This window comes from Maylandia zebra, linkage group LG10, assembly GCF_041146795.1.
Source record: "Maylandia zebra isolate NMK-2024a linkage group LG10, Mzebra_GT3a, whole genome shotgun sequence".
Taxonomy (NCBI): domain Eukaryota; kingdom Metazoa; phylum Chordata; class Actinopteri; order Cichliformes; family Cichlidae; genus Maylandia; species Maylandia zebra.
This window is the reverse complement of record NC_135176.1, coordinates 4028444-4050301: the sequence shown is the minus strand read 5'-3', so window position 1 is coordinate 4050301 and position 21858 is coordinate 4028444. Positions and strand designations below refer to the sequence as shown.

Below are 21858 nucleotides of genomic sequence, written 5' to 3'. Positions count from 1 at the left end.
CCTACCTACTGTAAGGTAGTGTTGGCAGCTTCTGATACTGGGAACTTCAAAGGGGAGGACACTTTGTTGGAGATGCTCAGAAAAACTCAAACATCTGATACACGAAATTAGAAGCTACTGTATCTTTTTAAAGCTCAGCAGATGAGTAACTTCCCTCTGAACTGTTGTGTGCAGGCGTGTTCATAAGGGGAAAAAACAAATGAATGGGAATGCATTGCAAAGAACTAGTGTATACTTCAGTTCAGGGCTTGAGTGAACGTACTGTAATTATCCAAGGAAATGTGTCTGTAATTCATTAAATATGCATCAGCTTAAAGCAGTCACTTGCAGTGAATCGGGCTGCCTGGAGTCTTGTGATCTTGGGTTAGCAACAGTTAGTTAAATAATAGTTTTGTTTTGACTCCGAGTGTTTGTTTGCTGAGGGACTGAGCTAGTTAATGAAATAACAAGATAATGCTTTCAGGGGGTCTTTAGGGGGCAGAGTTGACATAACGTCATGGCTAAGCTAAATACTTACAGGTTTTTTTAACCACACTTAAAGTGTTAGAGTGTCTTTTTGAGGTCAGTCGGCCAGAGGCACTGGGCAAGTTGGTCTTGTGTGTCTGGTTTGATTGTGTCAGGCTGGGAGGTCTCTGAAATGATCCTGGTGGGAGAGGGGGGGTAAGAACGAGAAGTCATTTTGGAATTTGCTTCAGCTCAACCATTTATGTACCAGCATAGTCTCTCAAATGCACCCAATCCCCCCTCAGTAAAAAGAAAACAACAACAAAAACTAATTACCGAGTTATTGGGTTTTTTTAAAATTACCTTTGAAGGTCTTGAATATTACGAAGAATAAAACTAGGGATGCTGCTTGTTAGGAGTGTGTCGTATGAAGTAGCATTTTCCACTGTGCAAGCACCTCTTGCCTGCTTTGACGCCGGTGTTGCCTTCAATGCTGTTACAAGTATCGGGTATTTAGCGCAGTTCAAAGGCCGTATTTAAGGGAAATTGACTTTAAGGCTTTAGTACAGGTGGCTACAATCACCTACATGACATGACGTCTAATCAGTCATCAAAGTAGCTTAAATCTTTTGTTCCAAGTTAACAAAATTATTAATAATTAATAAAAATTCGTTATTTTTGTCCGAAACAACCGGTGAAAGCTACGAAAGCCCATGTGTCCGGGAGCATTTGAAGGCATCAGCGGCGTGGTCGTAAACCGATAGGCTGCAGCTGTATTCGGACTCTGACAGAGCGAGAAAATAAAGTCTGCGGTGTTTCACTGCTCTCCAGCCTTAAACTTTAAACTTTTAATGTCTTGGTTGACGAGACCTCGGTGCTTTTAGAGGAGTTTTCACCGTCGTTTTGTACAGGTGCGACTTTAGCGAAAGAAAAAGCCAAGTTGTACTTTGGACTTTGGAAAAACTGTCATAACGCTTCTAGGCAGGTCCAGTGATATGGAACAGAGGTAAGGAAATGCGTTTGATTTGTTTCGAGTTCACATTGTGGAGCTAACCTTTATTCGGAAACTTTCGGGGTTTCCTCTCGTTTTTTATATAGATTAAGGGATTTGGATGACGTAAGGCTAATCCTGGGTTTTAAAGAAATTAGGGGAGAAATTTTGTGCTGTATGACTCCGTATTTTTCCAGTTCCTCTCTCTTTAATTGTGTTAAGTGTGTTAGGTTCTAGTAACGTATAATTACATAGTAAATGTTCGTGTAATGTCATCTTACATCGCTGAACTTGCACTTCAGGGAAGCTTTGCGTCAGCGTTTGAAATATGTGGTTTATAGGATGTCGACGTGTTATCTGGTTAAACATTTAGCGGCAGATGATTACTCAGAACCAAAGACAGCTCAGTCCTCTATCGCTGGAATTTGAATATTCACTGAGCGAGCACTTTATTAGCAACACGTGTGCAGTTTACACCAATGCAGCTTTGTCATAAATTCAGTTTTGCAAAGCTCCGACACTTTCAGATATTATGCTGTTGTTGGAAAAGTGCTATTACTTTCATCGTTGACATGTTTAGTGGTGGTGTAGTGAGCTGTATAATGCTGGAAACTGTGCGTATAATTCTAAAGCAGGATTAGAAAAATAAACGTTTGAAATTAGCGTTTTATAAAGGTGTGAAGAAATCGGAGCATTTAATAATTAAATAAAATAACAGTGAAGAAAAGTGGTCTTAGAAAAGATTGGGTACAATACTCGGGCAGCCCTGAGCCCACATATTACAAACTCTGGCTGCATCACCACCTGCAAATATAGAATAAAAACACTTTCTGTCAGTCAGAACATACAGCAGCATGTAAGAATATCAGATGTTTGCCTATATACATTATTATTAAGGACAAACTGCACAGAATGTTAGGAAATAAATACATTGCATTTACTTATTTATTTTATTTATTTTCGGGTTGAAACAATAATTGCTTGGCCAAACAGAACCCAGCTAAATCCACCCCTCTGTTCCCTCTTCCCTCCCCATGAGATGAAACAATGAGGCACTTTGCTCCTGATACCATTGCACACTTGGGCCTTCTGTCCAAAAGGGTCACTATCACTCACCATTGCCTTGTAATAGGCACATATTGCTCTGTTGTGCACAGTGAACAGGCATGCAGAAACACCAACATGTGATTTGTTAATAGCTGGAAGCACAGCATCTTCTCCTGTTATGTTGCATTAGTTTTACAAGTAATGCAGACATTTTCTCTGCAGTAGTTGCCTTTCAGTGGACAAATGTCCCTTTTTCATACAGTTAATGTAATTTTCTGGCGGTTCCTCCTGGTATAATACGAGCTTTTCAAGACACAATGAAAGCAGTGTGTGTGTTTGTATTTTCTGGCGCTGCTTTGATGAGTTGGTGCACAGTGCTAACTTGGGAATTCGCAGACGTTTACAGATACTTTTGGTGGCCTGTGAAGATTTGACTTTAAGACGAATACACTAATATGTAAACCAATATATTTTTGGCACATCTGTGAAACAAATTTCAGCTGGAAACTTTATTCTCAGAGCACGTAGATGTTTGAATCTGATGATCTACACGGAGTGCTAAAGAGGAGGGGCCAGTGTCTGAATTCCCCACCATTCCACTCTCTCGGGGATCCTAGCTAACGCAATAATAGCATCCTGACGCCCCAGTGAGCTGTATCCACACTTGTCAATGGTTGTGTATCCAGTGAACATTAATACAGAGTTGTTATATTAAATGTCTCAGGCTTGAGTGTGCTGACGGGCAGTGCTCTGTCTGGAAGCAGTAGCACTCTAGCATTGCTCTGAAGCTGCACTCTTCCCCCAATCTGTGTCCTGTGCAAAGCTCCCTGCTAATTAAAAAGAATGAGGTGGTCTGTTTTGGGTTTGAGAGCGTTAAGGAAGCTTGATGTTTGCTATTATGTTGCTAATTGTTCCTACAATTATGCTTGGCCTCCTTTTTTGCCTAGTCCAGCCTGTCACAGCCTCTTGGGGAAAGAGCTCGTCACAGTTACAGTCTGTTAAGGGCAGTAACTGAAACCTGTCAGTCACCCTGGGACATTATAACCATCCTCTTCTGTGTTTAGCTTTGTCATAGCTGTTGTGGAAGCAAGATTCAGTCATGGACTCTCATGATTTCTTCGTGTCTGTCAGTCGTTGCATATGCTCGCTGGATCTCAGGCATGGTTTTGTCAAATCAGAGTGAACAGAGATGTGATCAAAAGAGAGGCATCGCAGCAAAGAAGGTCATAGAAATATAACTTCCAAGGAGGGCAAGGTTGCTTTACGTGCAGTTTTTCATGTTCTCCTGAATTTAAAGTTAATGTAGATCATGCCTTAAAACTTAAATAAGAACCCAGAGGGGCTGGGGGTGGCTGCAACGTTGCAAGGCCTGTAGCAGAATTGTCATCAGATATTGATGTCATCTGAGTTTGAGTTGAGCTGTTTCCTTACTTTGAAATTATTACAATTGCAGCTCACAATTCAAACTTTACTTCATGGGGAGGATCTATTGAAATAATGTCCAGCGGCATCATGGGCAATGTAGGATACAGCATTGGTGCTTTTTTGTTTCATACATAGTAATAACTCATGCTAGAGTCATAACAACTTGGAACGTAATATTTAAAAGCTCTTGTGCACCCCAACTTGTGATTATTTATTTCTCAATTTATATAAATGACCACCCAATTCAGTCTCCACCCCCAGACGTTGGTGTAATAAGCCAAGGCTGCGCAGTCAGAGAAGAGAATGGAAACTAATAACAAAAATAAGAAATCCAGGACATCCACCTATGCCTGGAGCAGTAAAGGAAATGGAAGTGCATACCACTTTCTCAAGAAGCAGATGCTCTGATGTTGTTACTGTGGTGCAACAAAGGTGCTAGGATAAGGTATAAGCTATCTGAAACATGTAATGAAATGTTAATGTCCTTTTTTATGTTGATGGTCTGAAGCATTATTTGAGACAAGCTGTCATGTTCACAGTTGTGAGTGGTGAGAAACTTGTTGTGAGTGCGGCTTCAGTTTTTCTTTGGTTTTAAAAATGTTCCCGTTGGGACACCCAGTCGCTGGTCTACCCCCTTAGGTGCCACGAGCTACAAATCGTGTAATTAATGTCAGAGAGAGTTTTTTTTAAAGCCTACATCAGTCCCACTATCGTTAAACTAAAAGCCTTTTAACCAGCTGGATTTCAGCTCCAGTGCCGAGCACGCTCAGCCCCCGGGCTGTCATCTCCTTTGACAGTGAGCAGATGGGAGTCTCTGTCCGTCCTCCAGAGAATCATGGTTGTTTTTGCACTTCTTTCTCAGGTCTTACAGAACGTTGGAGTTGTTTAAAAAGGAACGTGTCATTGTAAACCTGCACAGTTACAAACAAACAAACAAACAAACAAACCAAAACATACTTGAGGCCCTTTTTGATGTCTCAACAGAAAGTCAACTGTGCTGTCTCAGCGGTTTTGTGTGTGGGCATGGCAGCAGAAGGAATCTCTCCCTGAGGGGTAAACTGTAGCCCTGCTTTCTCCTGAAATGGAGCAATCAGTTCTTAATTCAGAGCTGATTGTGCTCCTTCATTAAAATGCTTCTCTACAGACAGTGTTCAACGTTTTGTTGCACACAGTTTATCTGATTGGAGTAGGAAGCCCTTAGCTGACAACGATTCAGCGTCAGTGAACACAAATTGACAGGATTGGTAGCATGTTGTGGAGTAGTTGGACTGATGGTACTGAGAGTCGGTACCAGTGAAACACTTCCTCTTTGCGCCCCCCTGTGTGCACCATAAAATCCATTAAGCTCAAAAGTAACTTTCCTTTCCCACCAGCTTGTTAGTTTTTACTGTCAGCTGGATGTTTGCGTCTAAATGTACTCAGCGGACCGTCAATTAAGTCAGCGTAGTTTGCAGTTTGCCTCAATAGTGTGTTGTTAATATGCAGAAGAGGCAGCTTCTAATCCGTTTTCACCTAATAGTTTCTTGACAAGTGGCTCTCGCTCAGTGGCTGCTTATTTTTAAATGATGTATACAACAGGACATCTTTGAGTTCATCTCTATCAAGGCAACCTAAAGTCTTCACAACGTCTGTTAATCAAACGGCTGCTCAGATATTGTTACTGTCTTAACATCATCTTCCAAACGCGGCTCTTTCACTCGGGCTGTTTCGTTTCTGGCGATTGAGATCGGTAAGCAGTGGCCTACTTTTAGTTGGACTGCAGCGGTAGCAGAACGCAGTCTGGCAACAGGCAGCAAAGAGAAGCCTCATTTTTAAAAAGATTTGGCATCTATTTAATGGAATTTGCAACTCGTACATTTCTTCCAGTCTGGAGATAACAGAAATCTGATATGAAGGTAAAATAAATATAAATCAGTGAAACACATGAGGAGTGTAAGGGCTGTGATCGTGACTGCATTTAGAACGGGTTGAAGGAATGTGTCCTGGAACACAAGTTTTTTTTTAAAACTGATGCGACACATCAGTTTTTCCACTCAGGCAAGAGTCAGTTGGAAGATATATATAAGTTCCAGATGTTGCTTTCACTTCAAGAAGTCAGTGATCAGTAGATACTATAGGTGTTAGATGATTTCCTCATACTTTCACTGGTTCTTACTGCTTGTTATTCTCAATCAACGCAGTCTGTGTCAGATTTCAGTAGCATGGATGATCAGTTCTCCAAGTTAAAGAGAAAAAAATAACTTTCAGGGTGACAGAAAGTCAAACAAGTAGTTAGTGTGAAGGGTTGGAAGGTATAATGATCAAAAAGAGGCAACTTAAAAAACAAAACAATAATAAGTAAAGAACGTCTTGACTGAAGTGGTTGATACAAGCTGAGAGCAGACCGCTGACGTCTGTGAGGGCAGACACACAAAAGATTAGACATGGTTTCATTCTCTGTGATGACTCAGGCTTAACTCTGAAGCTTTCCAGTGTGGTGGAGGTACACAGAAGGGCAGCTGATAATGCTTTAAGAGTTTTAAAGTGATCCGTGGCTAGACGATATAATGTGAAAATGAAAAACGTTCCCAGTAAGGAAATCACAGCATTACCCATCGTCTTTTTTAGGGTCGACACAGACCCAGTTTTAGGTTTTAAATGCATAAGAGTGCCTCTTAAATGTTATATTAAATAAAAAGCTCTGGCAGATATTATGACCTTTGTGTCGTTGGGGTTGGTTCCGACCCCGTTATAATAGAAGACAATTAGGGCTAAAACTGAAATCATAAACACACTCTGAGCTCACTAACACTGTTAGAGAGAAGTTAGGGGCTTCTCTCCTTCCCTGAACAAACGGCGCCCTTTATCCCTACTGCTTCCCTGGAAAAGTCCAGACGGACAGTTACAGGGCTCCGCGTTCTTCAGGTTGTTTTTACAGACACCATCGCTGTTGTTTCAATATTGTTCACAACAAAACGTTTGAAAAAATAATTTTTTTTGCCCTTTTCTTAGAGTAAATATGTATAAGTCTAAACAGACCCATAACACCACGGATGTTACTATAGTTAATATTTACATAAAAAATAAATAAAACAAATATATTTTAGAGATGTTTTCTAATACTCCTCAGTAATAGTAAGATATTATAACAACCTTTTTTAAAACATTGAAAATGAGAGGGTAAACTGTAACAAAAGCCCCGGGGGCCATAAGAAAAATAAAAAAAACATACTTTTTATGGTTAAGGTAGCTTAACGAGGTAACCAGTAGGTGACAATCAAACTGGATGATGAACCCTGTTTTAAGGGTTTTTTGTTTTTTTTTGGTGACCCATTAACATAAGAGATGGTAGCAGAAAGCTAACATAAGAGGAAGGTGAAGTTTATTGAATACCCACTCTGCTCTTTGAATGACTGACACAGTGCACCAGTATACCATTATGCTTCTGTGAGCGGTGAATGGAAACATGCTGGAGTTTTTGTGCATTTTGTTTTTTCCATGTTGTTGTGAACTAAATGCACATTTAAAGGACATTTGAAGCTTTCATGAAGCAAGTCTACACAACTGTGTCAAGTAAAGTGACCAGAGAGTGTAAAACGACTCATCCTAGCAGTCAAGAATTCTGTCCTCCCAAACAGGCAGCTTATCTTATTCACTGGATAGCGTTTCCACGTCTCTTCAAAGTAGCGAAAACAAATGGTGTGTAATTTAAGGAGCTTATGGATTTTCTCAGACTATCTGATTGATATGGGGGGGTGTATCTTCTCTTGAATAGATGCTCATGGATGTGAGGGACTCCTTTGTAATTGCCAGGAAGGCGGTATTTTAGAATGAAGACGTTGCTTAAGGAAATTACAGATGCATAAAAGAGGAGTTTCCGTTACAATGAAGCTGAAATTCACAATGGGACAACCTGAAGCGATCTTGGGGGTTTAGTTGTAGTGCATGGATGCATCTTGTGGGAAATCTGAGCCTTCACGTATTGCTGTGTGAGGGATCTAAAATGTGTCCTTCCTTTCCTCCCTCCCTGATTCCTCAGTGTCTAAAAAGCACGGGAAGCTGATCACCTTCTTGCGCTCCTTCATGAAGTCCAGGCCCACCAAGCAGAAGCTGAAGCAGAGAGGCATCCTCCGGGAGAGGGTGTTTGGCTGTGACCTGGGAGAACACCTCCTCAACTCGGGACATGATGGTGAGTGACAGAGCATTACAAAACTGCAGCGTTTGAAACCGTTAATGATATCAGTAGTCAATCGCATAATTGTGGCTAAAAAAAAAGCTTTTTTGCTCTTCAAATATTGGAATTTTAATGGAAATTACAGTCCAAATGTCTGTGCACAGAGTGGTTACATGTTGAGCGGTTATGTAGCTTACTCTGACAGCCTACGTAAAACCTTTCATTTTCTAGATTAGGATACTGCACTGGTAAGCATTCTTGTCATCTATCTTACTTTTCCAGTTTGCTTGGAGAGTTTAGAGGCTGGGTCGCCTTAGCTGTCGTTGTTGAAGTTGGTCCAGAGCCCTTTTTTTTGCCCGTTGGCCGACACTCTGTCCTGCTGGAGACACTCTGTCCCGCTGTAGCCATGGTAGCCACGCTGTAGCCTTGGCTTTTAGGAGTGGATGCTGTGACATCCACGTGAATGCCAGGTCCCGAGGTTTCCCGGAAGAACACTGCAGCATAACCAGATTATTATTCACTTCACCTGTTATCTTACAGTTGTTTGAATGGCGTCCGCCTCATACGGCATGCAAATATGAGCTTGTAGCTCATCTGGTTGCACTGAAGATGTTTGCTGTATTGAAAGTCCATCTGCAGCCTGGTATCTGGCTATAATGGTCATAATGGTGGCCTGATTACACCCTAACATCAGCTCTGACCGGCTTAATAATACTGCTCTGTTGTTGAGCACTGATCAGTAACTTAATTTTAGTTCAGCTTAAAAGCCCATTTGTTCAGGTTAATGGATGACATTGCATGTGTGGACGTGCAGGATTCTCATTTGGCCAGCACATTTGTTTACAGCGATCACAGTTCAAACCATGTAATAGTATAGTCGCCTATCAGTGGGTGCTCTGTCACACATTTGTGGGTGAAGGAGCTGGACTGACCTCTGGAAATCCTGCCCTACCTTGTAAGGGGAGACGTGAGGTCTCAGTCACATGGTGCTCGGTCAGACAGTTAAGGTGTTTACTTGTGAGGAAGACCCCAGAACAACTGCTTCTGCAGAACGGACACCTTAAAGAACAGCCTGGATAAATTTTGATTCTGCAACTGTTTAGTTTTGATGAAGTCATTTTGTTTCTGAGTCCAAAGAAAAAATATTACGAAGGTTCCAAAATAAAACTGTAATTTTTGGAAAAGCTGTATTAAAAATTCCTTGCTACTGTTAACAGCACTTGGGAAATACTTAAAACAATTAAAAAAAATAACATTTTCATAGGGGGGCTAATAATTTTGTCGTCATCTGTAAAAGGCACATGAATTCTACTTATCTTGCCTTGGAAGTGCCTTAAACCTGCGTTCTTTCTGTCATCATGTTGTGACTCCTCCGATTCTAAAATACAGTATGATTGTACAGACGTCTGTAGGAAACAGCGCTTGCTCCCAGCACAACATAAAGATTCATTGTAGCCCTTCTTGTAATTTGTATGCCATCTTTCAAAACCCAGCTCATGTGATACATCCGTGAGTAAGGGATAAAGGGTTTTCACTTCTGGTTGAACACAGGCCAGGTTAACAGTTTAAAGTGCTTTTAAAAGATGAGGAAACAGTCTAGTGATTTCCACATTTAAACACATGCTGTGCATCTTTGTGGAAAGAGATACTTGTAACAAGTTCTTCCCACTCGGTCCTCTCCTGTGCGGTAGAATATCCGCTTGTTTGTTCACATTGAATGAATGGCCTTATTTTCTCTCTGGCTACATGTGGAATTTGAACAGCTGCTTCAGCAAGTGTCCCACTCTGTCAATCTAAAATGATGTGTGAGCTGTGGGGAGGCCTCCTCGTACATATACACACTGTCCTTATCTTCCATAGACACGCTCACATAGACGAATAACATGTCTGTATTATGCATAGCTCCTGAAGGAGAATGAGGAGACACTAAGCTTTTTCGTGATTTTAGCGGTCTACCACACAATCACTGGCTCGGTGATTGGTTGCCTCACACGCTGACAGTTTCCTTACAGACTGCCTGCATCAAAACAGAAAATGTTTTAAGGCAACCTAACAGTACCAGGTCAAGAAATGCATGATTCAGTATGCGTATGTGTCCACTCTAGCTCCGAGAGTGTTTTTCCATCAGAAAACACAAAAAAGTTGGTCCACCCTCAGTATCCTGGCATCTTCTTCTGTCCTGCTGCTCAGCAAAGATTGAAAATGATGAATTGCCGTTGTTTTTGTTTGACAGTGCCCCAGGTCCTCAAGAGCTGCACGGAATTCATTGAGAAGCACGGCGTGGTGGACGGCATTTACCGCCTGTCTGGAATTGCTTCAAATATCCAGAAATTGCGGTAAGGAGGCACAAACTGACCGACATCCAATGCTTGGGACTCAACACTCAAAGTACTTTATACAACATGTCTCTCTCACCCATTCACACACACGTTGATGCTTTCTAATGATCACACTTTGATGAATGCATCAGGAGCAGCTCAGGGTTCAGCATCTTGCATGCAGATTGGAACAACCGGGGATCGAACCACCAACGTTCAGATTAGTAGATGACCTGCTCTGCCAATCCTGAGCCCATGTGACACTCTGACATTGTGTAATATTATATGGAGAAAAGATTGATGCATTGCTGGGAAAAGATCTTTGCAAACACTACTGGAAAGTAGAACCGTTTCATGGCCTGTCTCAGCACTCACATGTTAGTTTGTTGACTGCAGTTTGTTGCTTTGTCCTTTTCTCTCCCATCAGGCATGAGTTTGACTCTGAGCAGATCCCTGACTTGACCAAAGATGTTTACATCCAGGACATCCACTGTGTTGGCTCGCTCTGTAAACTCTACTTCAGAGAGCTGCCTAATCCACTGCTCACCTACCAGCTCTACGAGAAGTTCTCTGTAAGTAAAACACTAATGTGGGCTACAGGGCTGCTAACTGTTGCAGATTGGCCGTGACTGACTGCTGACTTTTCAAATTTGATCTCGATAGAAAAGAAATAAAACAGGTTTATCTTATAGGAATTCTTGAAATTCCTCCTCCAGTCATGGGCCATAGACACCCCTAAAATAATAGCACCGCATTCGACACACCCTGTCATTAAAAATGCAGCAAACCACTGTGTGTGACTTGGAATAAAAACTTTCTCCAAGCACACCAGAGGCATCCCTCAGGATGAAGTAAATACTTACTGGTTGCTATGGCAGCTAGACTGAGGAGGGGGGCTTCGCGGTTACAGACCGATGTTCTGTCTGTGCCCTATATATCAGCATGAACTTGGGATATCAATGGATTAAGCTTAATGTGGACATAGCGCCAAATCCCATTACTGTCAGTCTCTCCCTGTCTCCTAATCTCTTGTTTTGCTTTCACTCGAAGGAGGCTGTATCAGCAGCGACAGACGAAGAACGACTCATCAAAATCCATGACGTCATCCAGCAGCTTCCGCCACCGCATTACAGGTTAGTGTAGAGGCACATTGCCCCCCATTGGCAGGCTAAGGAGCTGCAGGGTTACAGACTGGCTGTGCATTCAGTTGTCTGTCTGATGGTGTTAGAATCAGAGCTTTCTGTAATGCTGTTGCACTGAGTGGAATCTTTGTCTGTGTTAGGATTAATTGAATTTCCCAGACTGTGTGAAATTTGCAACTGGCATTCCAATAGGGATTAAAGCAAAACGCTGATGCTCTGAAGACAGTTTTATCATGTCCGTTAACGTGCACATCACTGATGGAGCAAGTTGAATCTGAATATGTGATTCTTAGGACCTTGGAGTTCCTCATGAGGCACCTTTCCCGCCTGGCAGCATTTAGCTACATAACCAACATGCACAGTAAGAACCTTGCCATCGTGTGGGCGCCCAACCTGCTGAGGTGAGAGCTCATCCTGCTTTCTTTCATTGTGTTGAATGAATTGTAACTCTTCATCTGTACATTTGCTCAACTGGCTGGAGACTTCAAGATGCCTCTAATGAGCTTTTTAATTTCAAGTATAAGAAATAAAAGTTGCTGTTCTTTTTGGTGCCACACACTCTGGGTTCTTAGACTGGCCTGATTTCTAATGTTTGCCACACAAAGTACACTCTGTCTGTTTTTTATAATGAGTCATTCTGCCTGAACTGAAGGGTTTAAGCAGCCATCACATGTTGGAAATTCATCTCAGAATGGTTTTACTCAAATTCCAATTTTCTTTAACTGAGTTAAAGAAAATTTCACTTCTGTTTTCGCGTTTTCTCTTGTTGTCTCAGGTCAAAACAGATTGAATCCGCCTGCTTCAGCGGCACAGCAGCCTTCATGGAAGTTCGAATCCAGTCTGTAGTGGTGGAGTTCATTTTGAACCATGTTGATGTGCTTTTCAGCACTAAACTCAGCTCACTAATAAGAGAGGGAGCAGGTATAGACATCCCGCCAGCGTGCACACATTAAGCATACATTTGTAATCTGTCCTTTCAAACTGGTGTGTTTCCCTCACAAATGAAAATAGCAAAAGTTATTCCAATCCATAAAAACGGAGAGAGATGTCAGTTTACCAATTATAGGCCAATATCACTACTCCCACAGTTCTCAAAAATTTTAGAAAAGTTATTTGTTAATAGACTTGATAAATATATTGAGAAGCATAATCTCCTAAGTGATAACCAATATGGCTTTAGAGTGAAAAGGTCCACTTCAATGGCAGTGATGGAACTTGTTGAAGGGATATCTAATGCTATAGATAATAAGGAATATACTGTTGGTGTTTTTATAGACTTAAAAAAGGCGTTTGATACAATTGATCATTCTATATTAATGAATAAACTAGAGAGATATGGCATAAGAGGGATAGCATACAAGTGGATGAAAAGTTACCTGGATGAAAGATATCAATATGTCGAATTCAATAATGTAAAATCTAAGCAGTTGAAGGTAACTTGTGGTGTTCCTCAGGGCTCTGTGCTGGGCCCTAAATTATTTATATTATATATAAATGATATATGTAGTGTTTCCAAACTGTTAAAATGTGTATTGTTTGCTGATGATACCACTCTGTATTGCTCAGGTAAAAACTTAGAACAGCTTCTGACTACAGCGGAAAAGGAGTTAAATATATTAAAAAACTGGTTTGATGTAAATAAGTTATCATTAAATATAAAGAAAACAAAATTGATTATTTTTGGCACTAGACCAATGAAAAATGTATCTAAAATAAGGGTTAATGGAATTGAAATTGAAAGAGTGTACGAAAATAAATTTCTTGGAGTGATAATTGATGATAAGCTGAGTTGGAAGTCTCATATAAACCACGTGAAAACAAAAATGTCAAAAACCATTGCTATTCTCTATAAAACAAAGCATGTCCTGAACAAAAAAACATTATACACACTTTATTGTACTCTGTTGCTTCCATATATGACTTACTGTCTGGAGATATGGGGTAATGCATATAAAACGAACACTCTTCCTATTTTCAAGTTACAAAAAAGAGCTATAAGAATTATAAACCAATCAAACTATATAGAACCAACTAACATTTTGTTTATTAATCTGAATACCCTGAAATTTTATGATTTAGTTGAATATAAAATGGCACAGATAATGTATAAAGCACAAAATAACTTGCTTTGCCCCAGTACTCAGAAGCTGTTCAAAGTCAGAGAGAGTCAATATGACTTAAGGGGAACAGATTTCTTTAAAAAAAACAAGATAAGGACAAATATAAAGCAGAGATGTGTTTCTGTTAGAGGAGTTAACCTGTGGAATAGTTATGACAGTGATTTAAAAAGGTGTAGTTCATTTTCCTTGTTTAAAAATATGTTTAAAAATAGAGTATTAGAAAAATATATAAATCAAGAATGAAAAGAGCAAAAAGGAGAAAGAAGAAAAAAAAAAAAAAAACAACCTCTTGATTCTTTTGCTTTGATGTAGTTACTTATCTAAGGTGGAAAGTTTTTTTTTTTCTTTGTTTTTTTTTTTGTTTGTTTGTTTGTTTGTTTGGTTTTTGCTTTGTTTTATTATTTTCTTCAAGCCCTGTGTACAGGAGCTGCATACAAAAAGATATTTTGTGAAAAGGGTTGGCGTAATAAGCAAATGCTTCAGCCAATACCTTTTGATTAGCCTTGTCTCATGCTTTCTTTCTTTATGGTAGATTTTTGTTCTGTTTTCACTGTTTGTTTGTTTGTTTTTTCACTGTTTTCACTGAGATTTGAATTTGAATGCTAATCAATAAAATCAAATCAAATCAAATCAAATCAAGCTAAATTCAAATAGTTTGCCACTGATCGTTTTTCTGCTACATTGTCAGGTCACAACTCTTTGTCACGGCCAAAGTCCCTGCTGGTTTCATCACCCTCAACAAAGCTTCTAAGTCTAGAGGAGGCCCAGGCCAGGACCCAGGCTCAGATCAACTCTCCAGTCACTGAAGACAGCAAGTACATTGAAGTGGGTGAAGGTCCAGCTGCTCTGCAGGGCAAGTTCCACACCGTCATTGAGTTTCCCACAGAGAGGTCAGCTGTTTTCCTGTTTTATTAATGTCTATTATAATGGAAAAACCTTGCATGGTGCTCCTTCTGCTGGTGTTTTGGTGAGACTGCAAGACTTTCTTGTCCATCATCGTTTTCTATTATAGGAAGAGACCGCCTAACAAGTCGAAGAAGTCTCCTGTAGGTAGTTGGCGTTCTTTCTTTAACCTGGGCAAGTCTTCCTCTATGTCCAAGCGGAAGTTGCACCGCAATCCCAGTGAGCCTAATGAGCTGAAGGCTATGGCTCTCGCTGGTGAGTGCTCACGCCGCATCTGCAGTAAAAACTGTCTGGAGCTAATCAGCGTTGTGCAGCAACAAGAGCTTAACAAAATACACCAAAGTGACAGCAGTGAATGTTGATGGTTGTGTTTCAGGAGGAAGAGGAGACACTGCAACATTAAGGTCAGCCAAAAGTGAAGAGTCACTGAGTTCCCTGCATAATGTTGAAGGTAATTATTTATGACCTCCACTTCACTTAAACTTGGAATAGAAAGCTTAATCGGTCGTTATCTTTATCGTTTGTGTTCTGTTCTTCCGCCAGGCGAGTCCAAGGTGTACCGTCCTCGGCGACCGCGCTCCAGCAGCGATGCTCTGTCAGCCTCTTTTAACGGCGAGCTGCTGGACAGCCGGCAGCACTGCAACTCGTATGATAACCTGGATGGCACAGAAGACAGCGACGGAGACGACGGACCCATCTGTGTGCCTGCTCTTATCTCGCCTCCACGCTCAGCAGGTGAAGACGTGGACCTCAGCCCTCCAGACATCGGGATGGCCTCCCTGGACTTCGACCCCATGTCATTCCAGTGCAGTCTCCCTGACACCTCCTATGCCTTCCCCCTGGATGATTCACCGGTCAGGGCTGAGGGCTCCACTTTAAAGAGGAACCGGGGCAACATCTGTGGCAAGACCAATGGCTCTGATCTCATCTCTGCCTCCTTCATCAGCAGCTTGACTTCCCCGCTATCCACCGATACCAGCGTGAATACAGGGGAAAAGGCAGAGAACAAGAAGCTGACTGCGTCTTACTCGTACACTGATAAACCCACACAGGCCGTGTCACCTATTAAATGTGGAAAGGCCGCCAGTTTGACACCTTTTGTCACTTCAGACACTTTGTCCGCAGAAACACGTGGGAAGATTACAGCTGGACAGGCTGTCTTTCCACAGTCTTTATCTTCTCCTTCGATATGCAAGGACTCTCCTACATTGATGGGCAGTGTATTGCTGAAAGTAGCTGAGCCATCGCTAAGTGAAGTTTTTCAAATGGAGCTGAATTCTAAACTGGCAGCCTTTGACAGTGTGGACAGCCGAGAGGTAAAGGGAGAGGACGGCGTGCAGCAGGGACCAGCTGCTAATAGCCAAGAGCACCAAGGTAGGGCAGCGAATGAGATACATACTTTCGACCTGTTCTTTAGATGAAAATAAAAGTAAAGTGTTTGTGTGTATTTTTTGCCAGGTTTAGCTTTGCAAGGATTTCATCTTAAACCTTTTTCTTCCGATGTCTGAGCACCTTACTTACTCCCCGCCTTTTCCCCACTCTTAAAGCACCTTAAAACCTTCCCGCCTGTTCCACAATCACCTAGAGCTCTTGCTTATTCATGCTTCAACTATAGTTCCCTTGTGTTTTTTGTGTTCCCACTAGGAGTCACAACTCTGGACTCTTCAAAGGACCCAACCCCTTGTTCCCTCAACTCTACAGCACCCTCTTCTGTCCCTCCTCCTCCACCTCCTAAAAATGCTGCCCGCATGTTGGCCCTGGCCCTGGCTGAGTCTGCTCAGCAGGTGTCCACTCAGTCTCAACTGCGGTCTTCTGAGCCCTCAACACCGCTGTCCCCTCTGCAGCCGCATGAGGCCTCCAGCTTCCAGGACTCGCCACATCCTTTTGTCCTACAATTCCAGACTGCCTCAGAAGACGGAGCTGGACGAGGAAGTACTCCCCCACCAAACAGTGCTGCTACAAGTGTGATCACAGTTTCATCTCATCCCTCCACTTCCAGTCCTTCAAACAAACACCAGCCACCAGAGTTAACCAGCATGATCACTAAGCCATCAGACAGTGCCAAGTCCTCTATAACTGCATCGCAGCCAGACGTGGACCCCCCACCAGACACTCCACTTTACAATTGTGCCCCACTCTCCAGATCACCCAGCCGGAGTTCTCCAACCAGGAAAAGTCCAGAAAGACAGCAGCCTGTGACAGGACCAGTCCCACTTCATAGTAGCTCATCCAATTCCACTGCAGCCACAACCCCCAGTGGCAACAACAAGGAGAGTGGAAACTTACAGCAGCATGGTCCTGAGGTAAGGATATCATGTTGGCTGGTCCCAAGAGGTCCTAGCAGTGAATCTCAAAACTCACTGTTTTGGGATTGAGTATGTTCTCAGCACCACCTCCTATTTTTGACAGAAGTTATCCTCGGTGTAGGCTGCAAGTCTCTACCTGTATGTATGTATATAGGTATTTTTTAAATAATTGACTGTATACCACTACTACTCTGCATTCAAATACTCTGATACTTTAGATACTTACAGTTCATATTGGAAAAGTCTTGTGTTACTATAAAAAAAAATGCACAACTCTTATTTTTCTTTTCTTTCTTTGTTTTTTTCCCTAAACCTGATATAAATAATGACTTATCCTGTGTTGGCCTCTTTTTCTCAGGTCAAACCAGAGGAGAAGGCACCACCCCCAGTTCTTCCAAAACCACCAGAACAGCCAGCTCAGAAGCTGAAAAGATCAGTCCCACCACCCCAAACCCAAACTCAGCAGCAGAGCCAAGCCCAAATACAACCTCCAGCTCAGACACAGCCTCACACACATTCCCAGACATTAGTCCAACCCCAGCCTCATCTCTCAAAGGCTAGCGCAAGAGTCGCACCCACCTCTGCTGAGCCTGTGGAGAAACCTTGGGAGGCCATAAAGCCAGTGCAGCCCTGTGCAGAGTCTGGAAAATATCACGACTCCTATGGACCCACTCCTCCTGCCCCTCCTGTTCGCACTATAGAGAGCAAACTGGCCACAGCAGCACTCAGCCACAGTGAAACCTCCTACCATATCCTGGGTGAAGGTCCTCCGTCTGGCCATATGGAGGATGCTCTCCCTCACCATCCTCTTTCTCCTCGTAAATCTTCCACGCACCAGCCAGCCTACCTGTACCACGCTAAAGGAGAACCCGTCCTAATTGATCCTCCAGGAGCTGCATACTACCACCAGAGGTCTGTAACTCTGGGCCCGCAGTCTATACCACACCACTACCAACCAGACAGTGTCCCTCCACACACCTATGTGTCAAAGTCTGAGCCTCAGATACCCTACAGTGCCCGAATAGATAACAGATACAGCACTTTAGGCCCCAGGTCCTACCATCACTCCATCAAGTCCAGAGGAAACCCCAGGAGTGTTTACCTAGCCCCAGGGCCTGGGCACCAGGGCTACAGTCATGACAGAACCCATGGCTATCCCACCATCCGCAGAGTGCACTCGCTCCATGTTCCTTCCAGCATTCGCTCAGTGCCCATCCAGAGGACTGAAGTTCCTCCAGATGACGACATGTTCTTCTACCACCGACCGGTGTACCAGTGCAAAGCCTACCAGCAGCCCCCGCAGCAGTCCTCGCAGGCAGACTACCATGTTACCCAGCTGCAGCCTTACTTTGAGAACGGACGAGTCCAGTACCGCTACAGTCCATATTCTGGTTCAGGCCCATTGGAGGCGCCTTTCTATGACATCGACCCATACGGCACTATCAGAGTCAGGCACCTTCACTCCTACAGCGGCCGAGATGCAGGAACACTTCCTGGGCGTCCTGGTGGGAAGGCGACTGGGTATCACTACCTCACTCGCCACATTCTTCCTCCTGGGAAGGAGCACAGTTTTGTGAGCAGGGACATGCCCCCCGGGCATGGGAGCAAAGAAGTTGCTGCTTACTTATCCTGGGACCCAGAGGAGTCCGAAAGGTTGCGTATGCATTCTATCCGCAGGGAGAGCAGGGCCAGGCTTAAGGTTAAAGGCCCCGTCCTCTCTCAATATGACAACGTGGGCTTGTTCACACCAGCAGATATATCAGGCTATGAAACCCTGCACCTGCGCAGTAAATCTGACCCAGGCAAAGCTGTGCTGATACCGTCTGAGAGCAAAGACGGCCGCTACCTGCCCAGACAAATGGTGTCGGACCCTGAAGCCCTCATGTACATGGAGACTGACAAGCATGTCCAGGGCAGCGGAGTGGGTGACAAGCCTGATGCACTTTCCAAGCAAAGCAGCTCCAAGAAATGCCAGTCCTCTCACTCCCTCCCCTCTGCTCTGAGCCACAGTCTCTCTCACCAGCAGGAGAGCGGTCGGCACGAGGCCAAGTATGAGCCCGGAGACGACGGCAGCAGGTCTAAACACAAGAGGAACTTTCAGGCGCGTTACGAGTGTCCAGATTCTGACCACCACCAGAGCAAAGTGAAAACATCAAGCGGCTTTCACAGCACAGACGATCAGTCATCAGCCCCCAGGGAACAAATCGGCCGCTCCAAACCCGAGCGATCGCACAGCGTCCGAGAGCAGCACTACAGCCAGGCCAAAGCAGACCTAGACAGAGACTACTCGTGTCAGAAACACAGCACGAAAGCAGTGCAGTCCCACTATGACAACTTGGACGATTACCACCCAGTACCTCAGCCTCATGCCCCTGTTCAAAAACATGGAGCGTCCAGCTCCTACCCAGCCCCAGGATTTCCAGTGAGCCACAACAACAGAGCTTACTCCACAGCTCTAGGTCAGGGGGCCTTTATCCAGACTAGCCTGGCCATGCAGAGGCCCGAGACAGAGATTCATACAGAGTGAAGCATTTAGGGGGAGGTGTAAAATAATCTGAAGCTGTGTAGAAGAAAGACTCTGAGCTATGGTTGAGCAGCCTCTGCAGGACAGTGGACTGATGTATCACCAATATTTTTGCTTCTCTGTATTTTTAAAGAATTGTAAAGAATATTGTAAGACTTTTTACAGAAAGTCCTGAATGTATACCTGAAATTATTGTCCATGAGGTCTTGTTGTTGTGATTGATTGAGACAGTAGCCGGTCATAAATGTATAATGATATGAAAGACGTGAGGTACTTTTACTAGGAACCACAAAAATGTAAATTATATATACTATATATACAAATAGAAACACCCATAAAAAGGGATTTTAGTTTGGTTTTTGTTTTTTTTTATATGGTGTGTCGCTGGGTATGAGCATCAACTGGGACTAAGGTTTGCATTTTAGAAATGCATGCACTCTATCTCTTACAGAACAGTTCTGTGTACTTCTCTATCCATTGCGTTCTCTCTGGATTTCACAGCACAAGTCGTTTCAGGAGGAGGATACGTGTAGGTCGACGCAGGGCCACCTGCTAATGTGACAGAAGCAGCGTGTCCATGTTTGTTTTGAAGAATCTGAGCAGGAGGTTGGATGAGGACCTGCAGCCGGGTACTTTGAGTTAATGTAGTGCTTGTCAATGTCTTTATTTTCTCTGACTGTGCCATTTTTACGTAACTTTGTTATAAACTGATTACAATGACTTCTAATGGAATGTGTTGGTACTCCTGTTCTTCATTAGAAGAGGGACCAAATGACTCGGCACAGTTCTTGCACATATGGGATAAAGATGGGAACGTGGATGAATGCCTGTTGTAGCACCAGAACTGTAAGGGGTTATTTTTCTTGTCCCCCCCCCGAATCAGATTGATGGTACTTTCTGTGCTAACTGAATAAAGCTGGAAACAATGTCCTTCTGAACAATGTGGGGAAGAACACATTGTTGCTGCTTTGTTGGGGAAAAACTTGGATGAGCCTTAAATTTTGTTCCTGCAATCCATACATTTTATTTTTCCTGTCATAATACATAAATGCATGACGATTCTCGATATGTCAAGGTTGAAGGATTATTTTGATTTTTTGTGGGTTATTTAGTTTCGTATCACCTTGATGGTTCTTTTTTTTCTTTTCTTCTAAGGATATGTGGGACAATTTTCTTTTCGGGCTGGAAATCAGTGTATAGTACATTCATTTGGTATTATACTATAAGCCCTTTCGGGGTAAGCATAATGGATGGATTACAATATGTTTCAACTATGTCCAAATCCAGGTTGTACTCTGTAACTGTTTAACTTCTATATCGCTTGCAGGTTCTGCTCCTCTTGCCTTATGTAAAGCCTCTACCTTTTCAGATGGGGCGTTGATGTAAGGCATTATGTACTTGAATGTGAAAACACTCGTCTCAAAATAGAAGTTATCTACAGTTAGATATGAAATAAATAAAACTGTTCAGGAAGAGATAGAATCCATGGCTTTTGTGTGGATCTGAATGTTTCTCGAAAACAGAATCGCAGATATCAGAAGTGTTACGAGTGTATCTTAAATTAGTGACGTCACTAGAGTGATGACTGATGCTTTGAGCAAATAAAGAGCTTGAATATAAAGACCGACCGTCGACAGATTTAAAGTGATGAATACAGGTGGTATTTTCAAAGTCCACATGTAGTCGTGTGAGTCAGCCTTTCCCCTGTCTCTCTGAAAAAGATAAATAAAAACGTTCATGACGCACCGCATTCATAGCATCACAGCCGCATCTTCTAATGTAGTCCAAGTCTAGTGTTAAAAGAGCCTTGCTCAGGATGTTGAACACCAATTCCTGCTGACAGATCATTGCTGCAAGAAACATGACTGTTTTCTCCATGTACCCAACTATTTACTACATGATTGAAATAAGTTATTACAGTAAAAAGTAGGTGTGGCAAAACATCGCAGTTAGCTGAAATGAAAATAAACTATACTTTTGACAAAAATAAACAATATTGTGTTCCCTATAATTAAATGTAATTTAGTCTTTATTGGTTCAGCTACATTTACACACACAGCTTACCTGATGAGGCTTTGATGGACAGGTGAGTCAAATGAAACTTATCTGAACTATAATAACTTTGATGTAAATGCGCTGTGATGGACTTCTTTTCAGAGCAACACATGACTTACTGAATAGCAGAGTGTTGGTGGCTTTATGCAGCTCTGCAGTTGGAGACCCGGCTCAGTAACTTTACATGGTCTGGACTTTGTGGCTGAGTTGCTCTGGTTTCTTAAGTTTGCAAAAACACCAGTTACAACTGATGGTGGAATATATCGGAAGGAACATTTTGGAACAGTAGCATCTTATTGCAGGACCATGCTCAAATTACATTCAGTGCTTTGGAACGACCCATTTGTTCCCAAATGTTTATAAAGCCAGACTGCATGGATATGTCCTTTTGTTTTATACACACGGTGCAACGGGACTGAAAACAACTGAA

General features: G+C 42.6%; 1 protein-coding gene across 7 annotated transcripts in view; it reads left to right on the top strand.

The window, feature by feature from the left end:
• Window positions 1-20848, top strand: part of arhgap32b (Rho GTPase activating protein 32b) — a 126403-nt gene extending 105555 nt beyond the window's left edge. For 6 of the 7 annotated variants that reach the window (XM_023153341.3, XM_012923626.3, XM_012923627.3 and 3 more), the window contains 12 exons: window positions 7926-8075; window positions 10294-10396; window positions 10806-10950; window positions 11429-11511; window positions 11814-11921; window positions 12296-12441; window positions 14329-14530; window positions 14653-14798; window positions 14920-14994; window positions 15087-15917; window positions 16188-16846; window positions 17208-20848. In XM_023153341.3, coding sequence (XP_023009109.2) covers window positions 7926-8075; window positions 10294-10396; window positions 10806-10950; window positions 11429-11511; window positions 11814-11921; window positions 12296-12441; window positions 14329-14530; window positions 14653-14798; window positions 14920-14994; window positions 15087-15917; window positions 16188-16846; window positions 17208-19376 — 4817 coding nt within the window. In that variant the 3' untranslated portion in view covers window positions 19377-20848. Of the gene's footprint in view, window positions 1-1178; window positions 1451-7925; window positions 8076-10293; window positions 10397-10805; window positions 10951-11428; window positions 11512-11813; window positions 11922-12295; window positions 12442-14328; window positions 14531-14652; window positions 14799-14919; window positions 14995-15086; window positions 15918-16187; window positions 16847-17207 lie in introns of those variants that run through there. The other variant, XM_004567434.4, reaches the window with a different exon arrangement.
• Window positions 20849-21858: the final 1010 nt, after the last annotated feature.